General features: G+C 44.6%; 1 protein-coding gene across 1 annotated transcript in view; it reads right to left on the reverse strand.

Moving 5' to 3' along the window:
- UBE2V1 (ubiquitin conjugating enzyme E2 V1) overlaps positions 1 to 10,711 on the reverse strand; it is a 28,315-nt gene extending 17,604 nt beyond the window's left edge. The window contains exon 1 of the mRNA XM_072944388.1: positions 10,632 to 10,711. Within this exon, the coding sequence (XP_072800489.1) occupies positions 10,632 to 10,653 (22 nt within the window). The 5' untranslated portion in view covers positions 10,654 to 10,711. The remainder of the gene's footprint in view (positions 1 to 10,631) is intronic.

A 10,711-nucleotide genomic window follows, 5' to 3' on the forward strand; every position in this document is an offset into this window, starting at 1 on the left:
ATCAGGAACTGCAAAAATTTACAAATTGTGCAGTGATTCACTTCGCTTTTTCTGATATTTAAACAGAAGTGACTGATTAGCACCTGATTAGCTGGTATATTGAACTCTATCTGGTAAGGAGCCATCAAGGTAGGGTTCACCATGTTTCATGTGTAAAAAATTGAGCTCCTTTCACATTTACAAGCAAAAATCCACACATTTCAGGACTGCAATTTTTTAAAAAGTTAGCTAAGCTCTTTACCTGCTTGTCAAAACTTCCCTACCCGCAGATTTGTCAGTAACAAATATGTACACACATCTCCTTTCAGTATAATGATTATCAAACATTTACTCAACACCATGCTAGACCTTATAGGTGCTATGAAAAAAAACCAGGAGCCTTCCAATCAGAGTATAAAGTCTCACCCTGGAAACAAGATATACACTATACAAAGTTCAATAAAACAAAACAGTATCAAAACATATGAGAGAAATATAATCAGAGGACAATGATTCTTAATCTTTGAGGGGGGGTCACAGACCCCTCTGAATTTGATGAAAGCTAAAGAGATGCATGCTACTTAGAGGGACTGGACTTTATCTAAGACTAATTAGTGGGGAGCTGCAACAGGACAAGAGATAAGTCAAATCTACTGGGCAATGTTCAGGCTAGGCTGAAGGATTAGAGGCCAGGTTAGGATGTATTACTACCAACATCTCAGGATACAAAGCCAGAAGCATTTGCTTATAGCAAATGATGTGACGACAGAACACATTACTGAACTTCTTGTAGGCTGAGAAAGGTGGGAAATAAGGAATGCTAAGAGACTTAAGGCAGCACATATTACTTTGCACAACTGTGGTGATGGTTCCCACTTTCAGAAACATACACACACACACACGAACATGTGGCCTTTACCTGGTAGGCTTTGGATAAGTATTTGTTAAAAAATCAAAAAATTGAGCAAAGGATAAAAAGGTATGCACACTCCATTTTATGAAAGACCAAGTCAACCACACTTCCCTCGGTGTGTGCACTCACATAAATGATCTTTCGATGACACGGAAGCAGAATCAAGAATGTAAGGATACCTGGCTGACCACTCTATTTTAAAAAGGCTGGTCGGAGTAATGGCTTGGTTATCTTCCACAAATAAGAATCAGAGTACACTGTAGAGAAAATTCTGTAATTTTTTAGCAGAGGATTGAGAGCACAGACCTAGGACCAAGTCCTTGCTCCACAACTTTCCAGTAATCTAGCTGTGTGACTGTGAAAATTACCTTGAACCTCACCAAAACCACGGTCCCAACACTCCCTGCCCTTACAAGTGTCAATGAGGGAGAATAAATGAAGTGAAACTTGTAAAGCACTTTGCGTAATACCTGACACAGAGTAGTAATCACCTTCATCAGTATATCTACACTGTATATCCATCATAAAACAAATAAAAATCCCTTACTTGATCCCGTGTCTCCTCTTAGCTACCATCTCGTTTCCTTGTTGCTTTTTAGCAAAAAACCTTCAAGGGCTGTCTAGACTCCTTGTCTGTAGTTCTTCACCCTACTCACACCTACTCTAATCAGGCTTTTTCATGTAGTCTCTCACCAAAACTGCTTTTGTCAGGGGCACCAAGCAGCACCCTCTAGCCACATCCCTCATATGGTCAATTCTCAGCCTCCACCCCAAGTTCCTGGAGCTCTTGGTAGCACCCTCCTTTAACTCTTTCTTTCCTCTGCCTCAGGTTCTGTCCTCACTTCACTGTCTGATTGGCCTCACCTTCCTGACCTCCAAACACAGTTAAAACCACCCCTAACAAAACTCCCCTGCACTCTTCAAAAAACAGAAACTACCCACTCCTCAATCTCAGTATATGGCACAGGTTTCTCTGGCTAGAAATCTTGGAAGTCATGATAAGAATTCTTATCTTTCCCTTACACCCCACATCCAACTCATGTCCAAATATATCCTAAATATGATTATTTTCACCATCCCCACTGTGATCACTGTAGTCCATGCCGCCTCAGATTCCTGACCAGTTTCTTGGTCTTACCTGGTTTCCACCTACCGTCTATTCTCCAGAGCGAGCCTTTTAAAGATTAAGTTAGCTCCCATCACTCCCCTTCTCAAAGCCCTCCACTGGCTTCCCCTTACAACTAGCATCCAACCTCCTTACCTCAGTACAGAGCACCACGTGCTTCCCCAATCATTTCCTGCCACCCTTTCCCTTGCTCCCTCACCCTCCTTCAGCCATACCAGTCTTCCTGAAGTTCTTGAAAATGCAACCTGATTTTTTGCCTTCACACTTGCTGTTTCCTCACCCAGGAATTTTCTACCCTAGAGCTGGGAATGGCTGGCTGGTTTCCTTATTCTTCACCTAAGGTCTAACTTCCCATTTCTTTATCTTGCTTTATTTTTCTTCACAGCATCATTACCACTTGACATTTTAAATGTATAGTATTCATGTTCACTTTATTAGCTGTTTACTGTCTGTTCTCCCATCTGAATACAAGCTCCATGAGAGTAAAACTTCATCTGTTTTGTTCACTGCTGAATTTCCAACACCTAAAAGAGGGCTTTACCAGAGCATGCACTCAAATGCTTGCTGAATGAATGAACGGGTGGCTGGGTGTTAGCTAGGGATATTTTTTCAGAATGAATAATGCTCAAAATTCTAACTCTGGTTTATTTCTGGAAATACAGCAGGGAAACATTCACAGCACTACTAAAAGGGACTCTAATATTATAAAGATTATCAAAGGGGCTTAGCATGGATTTTAAATAGCCCAAGGAAAGTTATACATTACATTCTGAATGTGATGATCTTAAGAAAAAACACTTATCCTCAATTAGGAGCGGGGCGGTCTGCAGAGGTCCTCTCAGGATCCTCCCCCCAACAACGTTCCTTCACCTTCACATAATGTCTCCGCTGTACATTTTCTTCTTCTTTAAATTTCATTTTCTTTCTTTTTGTCTGACTCACTCTTGAAGCTTCTCAAGTTGCAGTTGTGACTCATTCAGTCCTACCTCTCCAGAATCTGGTGTGCTGCCTGGCAAGTAATAATACTTGATAAATGTTTCCTGATTGAAGAAAAGGCAGTATCTCTTCCTTTCCTACTGTAAACTCTAATATGGTCTATTGTGGCCAAAATATTGGACAGTGATACCATATAACTGAGATACCTAAGGTTTTTATTTTGAGATAATTAAGATTTGATAAGTAGTTTTATTTTTAAATGAAATGAGATTGAGACTTTTAGGGAAACTTTTTTTGTTTTTAATGAGGGACAACTGGGTTTTTTGCTCAACCCACACAAGGATTCTTCACTACAAATTAAACTTTGTTTCATAAAATATATATGAGAGAATATTACTGATACTACAAGCCATTTAGAAACTGCATACAAAATTAATACATTAATATTATCTACAAAGCAAGAGCATTTAGCTCCAAATGACCTGACCACATCCTTGCTTTAGAACTTCAGGGGCTACTCCAGTGACATAAATCTAAATATTGGTGGAATTCAGCGATCCTGTAGACCTTACGAGTGTAGCAGTCACAGTGAGAATTTCATCCCATCCCAAATGGAGAGAATAAGCTCAAAGTCATGACACATTAATTTGAACAAAAGATTTCAGTGAATGCATTAAAAAATTAAATCCATATATGTCAGAAACCATAACAGATCAGAAAAACTCAGTTATACTCTAACATGTTTTCTTCCTATGGCACTTTAATCCACTGAATCAACCTACATTTAAAGATTCCTAAAATTTCTGTGTGAACCTGACACCTAAAAGACAGCTGGAGAAACAGCTTCAAGTGACAATCCAGAGGATATAAAAATGGACTCTTGTTAATCTTAATAAACTGTAACTATTAAAAAGTTAACTATGAAAATGTTAAGATAATTTCACCAAGGTGCTAAAATATCACAGAAATCCAAGATTTTTAAAAGAAAACATTTGTTCCTGCTACTTCAGAATTCTTCTTTCCAGAAGAATTTTTCCTGGATCTGTGTCAGTATTAAAAGTCAGCCAGTTATTCTCCTAGCTAAATATAAACTGAAAAGTCAGCAGCTGTAGGATATTACAAAGAAAATACAACCACCAAGTTGAAAAAGCATGAATATTTGATAGGGTTTTACACCACGTCACAGTAAAGCATTTAATGCAGTAATTTGAAACACAGCAACATATGAAAATATTTGTGGTACAAAAGGGATTTTGAAGCCCTTTAAAACATCTTTTTGGGAAAATCATGGCCACAAAGCAGCAGCTATCATAATATGCCAATCTCTGAAAACCCTGGCCTGGCCTGGGTCCTGATTTAAAATGGCAGAGCCTCACAGGTTTTCCTGGAAAGAAAGCTGCTAGTTAAAACTGTTTTGGTTGCCCATTCAGGGAAGACATTGAACTAAGCTGGGAATCTGGTGCTGCTACCGTTCTGGAAAATAAGGAGGCCTAGAAGGTGATATACCTGATTCAGTGTTCTTGAAAAGTGGATATACAGTTAGGGGCAGTTAACTCTTATGTCTGAGCAACTGACTGGCAAGTGCAGCCTGGCTGCCTAGTTAGTGCCTGCCCAGAAGAGCATATTTCTTCTCTCCTTCTCTATAGCAGTGCTTCTCCAGGTATGGTCCCCGGAACCTGCAGCCCGCACATCACCTGGGAACTTGCTAGAAATGTAAATTCTCAGGCCACACACCAGAATACTAACTACACCATAGAACTATCAAATCTGAAACTGAGGGTGGAGCCTAGCAATCTAACGGGCCCTCCAGGTTCTGATGCACACTAACTTGAGAATCACTGCTAGGGGGAAGAAACAGTGGCAATCCATTATTCTTTACAGGCCAGACAATGTGACAACAAACAGCTGGTGACAAAATGCAAGACTCTGTATTTCTCTGCTGCTACAATGACTAAGGCCAAAGATCAAATTTTCTCTGACGGGGATGGAGTCAAAGAATAAGATATGGTAAGTGTGTCAGGACAGTTAGGGAAGGAGAGGACAGAGTTAATTCTCTGCTCAAGTCCCTCTATAAATATCAACTAATCAGGACAGGAGCTTTCCTTTTTGAAAGGCTGAACAGGCACTTTTGCTTCTGCTCTATCAGATACATTGTTTCTCCAAATATGTCAAATTTATGTATCTGGCTACATTAAGATGAGACCCTGGATGAATTCATTCCAACAGTCAATATGTATTGAGCATCTTCTATATGTCAGCAACTCTGCTGGGTGCTAGGGACATAGCAGAGAACAAGACAGAATTCTGCCCTACTGGAAAGGTACAGAAAATATGCAAGAAAACAAACAAGAAACCTTCAGACAAGGTTAAGGACTTTACTGGAGAACAGAACAGAGATGTGATAATGAGTGAGAAGACTAAATTGAAAGGGGTAGGGGCAGGGATGGCCTTTCTGGAGAGCTGAGGCCTGAAGAAGAAGCAGGCAGAGCAAGAGCAGAGGTGCATACTACAGGAGGTCTGGGGTTGGTAAGGCCAAGATCACAGAAGGCCTTGTGGGTCACAGAAAAGAGATGGATTTTATTCTAAGTGCAGTGGGAAAGGCTGTCTGCAGCGGAGTGGCAGTTTCTGTTTTCTGTCTGTAAGAGATCGTTCTGCCTCTTCTATGGAGAATGGATTGAAAAAGGGCAGGAGGCTTTGCAGCCTTCTAGGCAAGAGAAAGACAGTTACGGTAGGACAAGAATGACAAGGATGGAGATGGAGAGAAGGAGGATTTAGCATCTATTTTGGGGTTACACCTACTGGACTTGTGACGGGGTGAATGTGACTATGAAGAAAGACTCCTACCTGGCAATCATTACTAGCTACCCACAAAAGGACTAATCTGCCAAGGCAGGAATGTCAACAGACCTGCCAATGGCTGAAGGAACTTGAGATGCCTAGCTGGAGAACAGGCAGTGGGGGCTGGAAAAACGGTAATATGGCCCAGAGCCTATGTCCTGAAGCAGAACTGTGCTGGTTCTGCACCCTGGTTTGCAAGTCACTGGCTCTTAGCCTCAGGCAAGTCATTTCTCCTCTTTGGGCCTCAGTTCCCTCAGCCTTATAACAGATACCTGCTTCAAAGAGTTGCTGTCAGAAACAAGATGATGTATTTAATACAGCATCTAGCATATAGTAAGCCCAAGAAGCGCAGCTTGAAAAGAAGTCTGAAGGGGTCGCACGTAAATGAAGACAATGACTTACTTTGTACATGATATGAAGGGAGACTAAGCCCAGTGAGAGCAAGTTATGAGTATAAAGTATAAGCAAGAGCTTCCTTAGAAATGACTTCACTCTCGTAAAAGAGTGGTAGCACACTACCCAGAATGGGATAAAAAGTGGCCAGGGCTCCTATAAAGAGTTCCTTCTACAGGTGGCAGAAGCTTCTCATTAAAGCCTGTTCTCTCACCAAGATTAAACATGCCAAGACTGAGAAAGAGCATGTGCCCAAATCCATTCCCTTCCATTCCCTTTCTAAGGTACTGGAGCAGGTTGGGGAGGGAACTGGAGTCAAAAACTCCTGGGCTCTAATCTGAGTGTCACCATTCCTCAGCCAGCCACCAATGTCCCTCAGGAATACTGTGGGGCCAACGCCTCCCCTGGTTAGCTCACCAGGTTGTGAAGAGTTGGATGAGATGTCATAACAGGTAAGTCAAAATACTTGGAAAACTCTTAAGCACTATACATAATATAAAGGTAATAGTGTTAACATCTCTGCTTCACCAGATGTGCTGCTCTGTACTTCCCTGGGACCTTTCAGAATCAAAGAAGATTTCTGACTTTACATTTTCTACTCTGCTTTTATCAAACTACTGTAGAGCTACCTACCCTTCAGGTGAGACAGAGAGGGAAAGAGAGGAAAAGAACATGGTGGGAGGAAGAGGGTGGTTTTATAGATGTCATGAAGGGGAAAATCATGACCATCAAAATTAACCTTGGCAATCCCTAAGAGGAGCAAGAGGTTGTACTGGCCCAACAGAGTTTCCCCTCCATCACTGGAGCAGACTGCTGTTTCTTGAGCTGAGCATACACGAAGTTCTCTCAAATGCAGGGCTCATGTTGTATAAGAGGCACTTAGCTACAGCCAGCACAGTAGGACGCTCATACAGGGAGACCTACGGGAACAAGACCAGCTAAGACTACAGGTTCTCACCTCCCAGCTCCAGCTCCATCTTTGAGTGGAAGACTACGTAACGTCCACTGCCCATTTGGTTAAATGTTCGTAAGTGGAGTGTGTGTGTGTATACAGCACTCCCAACGCATGAAAATTTTAAATGTAAAAGGCTTACTCTTCTGGCACTCAATTTCAGGTTAATTGTCAGGAAAGCCTGTGGGATGCTGGGTGAGAGGAAAGACCTGGCAGTCAAGGGTTACTATTCAAGGTCCTGCAGTCCCGGCCAAGGCAGGAGGAAGTCACCTGTCAGAGATTGGGCAACCTGAGGATTCTGGTGGGCTTTCCACACTTTACCCTCCAAGATCTATGCACAAATCACACATTGCAGAACTAAGGGAGGTGGGAAGGTGTTGTCACCAAGTGTTGAAAGCAGTGACCACAAAAAACTAAGTTCAGCCCTTACAGGAACTCAAAGGCTTCACAGCTGTTGCCTGGCAACCAGGGCACAGACTAATCAAGAGGCTTATTCTAAACCTGACTAAGGAAGGCCTCAGGGCCCCTGACCACACCTGAAAGACTTCCCAGGGTTAGAAAGCAGAGAGGCCTGTACACTCATTTTAGTTTAACCCAAATAAGATCTTTCTGCTTCCACACTTAGCACTCTGCATGCCTCTCACTGCCTGGGAGCACAGGTCAGGTTTTGTCATTCCCCTCTTTTTAAGACTCTCATTCATTCATTCATTCATTCATTCATTCATTCATTCATCAAATACTTAACTGAATGCCTACTTTAGACCAGGTACTTGTTCAATGGCTTCCCTCCACAATGAGTAAAATGTAAAGCAGTACCTCTCTAACTCATTTATTTAACAAGCCTCCTTTGCACACCAAGGCTTTTATTTTGTTCTTCCAACATGCCAAGCTTGATCCTGCCACAGGGCCTTTGTACTCACTCCACCACCCCTTCCAGCCCCCACCTGTGACGCACACTGCATGGTTGGCTCCTTCCATCGTTTGTCTCAGTTCAAATGCTCCCTCTTGGAGAAGTCTTCCCTGACCCCCTCTCCAGACTCTATCACATCACACAATTTCCTTCAAAGCATTTACTGTTATCTCAAATCTTCTTAATTATTTTCTCTTTTAATGGACTTCTTCCTGCCTCAAACAGAAGCTCCTCCAGGACAGGGGCTATGTCCATCTTGTTCACTGTTCACAACGGGACACAGCAACCCTTAATAAATACCTGTTGAATAAACACACAAAGGAGTTCTAGGAAGCCCATTTAGGGCAACTCAAAACCAGTTCCACGTTCTCTAAACCATGCCAAATGCTCTTGTATGCCACTAGACAGCAGCTGATGATGTTTTATCTGGCCACCATGGCATCTATGAAGCACTCTTCAGTTGGCAAGGCCTCAAGAAGTTAGAATTAAGTAGCTGTTAAACCAGATTATAGGTAGCCAATCTCAAGTGATTGCCAACATGGCCGAGTTGCAATACTACCATAACACTGGCTGCTATGGGCACATTGTAACCCCCAGTTCATGGCAACCTGGCAGGGGGGTTACTCCACTCAAGAGGTTTCCCACAGCAGTCTGGCCTGACTCAGCCTCTCTCTGCTGAGAATGTCTGTGGCAGTCTCTTGGTAAGTGAATTGACTCAGCACTGCTCCAATTAGAAACAAAATCTAGGAAAAGGATGTGTGGTTTCCTGTCCTCCAGCAAGACCCCATTGCTCTGAGTGTACAAGGCAGCTTGTGGTAGGTGACTTCAGTCAGAGCTCCTACTTCCAGTTCCTTCTATTCCCACTCTAACAATCAAAGATGGCTCCTTCGGATACTAGAGGAGCAGCATCCTGGAGACTCTTCTCACCCTGTTCACTTTAGGTCACCAACCCTCTCCTAACAGAGCTGTTGCTGTGGCCTTAAATAGCCAGAGGATTTCAGTACCCCGGCGGGTGGGCCTGTTTGCTTCCTCCATCAGAGGCTACCCGTTGTCATCTCATCTGGGAGGACTTCATTGGCCAACTTTACTGCCAGGCACCTCAGGGAACAACTGCCTCACCAAGGGAGACACTCTGCACTTCAGGATCAGACTCTCTTGCCTCATCAGTCCTTTTGGGGACTTTCCCTGCCAATCCTCACCTTGCTTCCTCCAGAAGGCCATCTGTGTTCACCCCCTGATGACCAACTGCAAGTCTTAACTCTAAAACAGACCCTTCAGGATTGGATCCTCTGGCACATCTTAGGAGCACAGAACAGAGAATCCAGTCTCAAAAGAAATGTTCCTTCCCTTAACCTGCCAGAGACGAGAAGAACTCCCACTGGCCCGAAGTGTAGCCCTCTGATTCTCTCTTGCTCATTCCAGAGGAGTAGGGGTTTGCTCAGCCTTCTTCTCCAGTCACCCAAGGGTTTCCATTTTATTTGCTCCTCTCCCCATGACCATCCAGCCAATGGGGAACTTCTGAGCTGAACCCACATATCTGTTACAAATATCCAAAAGAGTGGAAGGGAATGACAGTCTCCAAAAAAGACACTCCTAGTGTATGCTTCCATCACCCAATAAAGGAGACTTTTCTTCTTGAAAAGAAACATTTCTGAAACCTGACCTTTCCACAGTCATCCGCTGCATGGGGCTTCCCTCAGCTGTCCCCCAAAAAGACACCTCCAGGGTTCCCAATACGTTTGTTCTACACCCAATATCGCAAGCTTCCAACTGCCCTACTCAGAGCTTGCCTCCTACAACTAACATCTATCTCCTCAATACGGGCCTGGTAACGACGGGGTCATTTCACTATCGGCTGCTCCAACAAAATCCCTCTGAAATCTGAGAAATCTTTTTCCCCTTCTCATGTATCCTGTGGAGATGCCCCTAATACCCTCCAAAAGCAGCCACCCCAAGACTTCCCCTTTCTAATTAACATAGAAATTTCCTCAACTAATCCCATTTCCAAAACTAACGCTGGAGCTGTTCCCTTAATCAATGGGGAATTCTCTCAGTCATCCCCCAGGATCCCATTTCCTTCTTCCATCCATCCTGAGGGGCTTCTCTTAAGTCCCCGCCAAACGGACATCCCAAGGCTCCTCCCCTCGCCCGGACACCCAGCACCCAATAAAGGACTTCCATCTGTGTTGGGGCACCTCCTTTTCCTCTAAGGGACCCCTCGATCTCCCCCAAAGAACCATCAGCCCCAGTCTCCTCGGGAATGTCTCTGGGCTCGCCCCTCGCCCGCTCCGGCAGCTCAGCAGCGCCGCAGGGCCCGGCCCTTCCTCTCAGTGGGGCCCTCATGCCGCCCGGGGGAGCCTCTGGGCCTCGCCGCGCCGCCCACAGGCCCCTCAGGCCCCCGCCCGTGCTTCCGGCCACCGCCTGCTCCTCCTCCCCACTCAGGCCGCCCGGGTCGCCGCCACGAAGCTCAGCGGACAGAGGCAGTGCAGAGGCTCTGGCCCCGCAGCAAGGGCCTTTGCGGGTCCCCGGCCCCCGGCCCAAGCCCGTGCCCCTTCGGCCGGCTGGGCCCGGCGCCCCTGCTCACCCGAGCCCGTGGTGGCTGCCATCTTGCGTCGCTGTCGCTCAAAGGCCGGCCCCTTCTTCACCCCCCGCCCGTTCCCCGGG

Source organism: Vicugna pacos, chromosome 19, assembly GCF_048564905.1.
Source record: "Vicugna pacos chromosome 19, VicPac4, whole genome shotgun sequence".
Taxonomy (NCBI): domain Eukaryota; kingdom Metazoa; phylum Chordata; class Mammalia; order Artiodactyla; family Camelidae; genus Vicugna; species Vicugna pacos.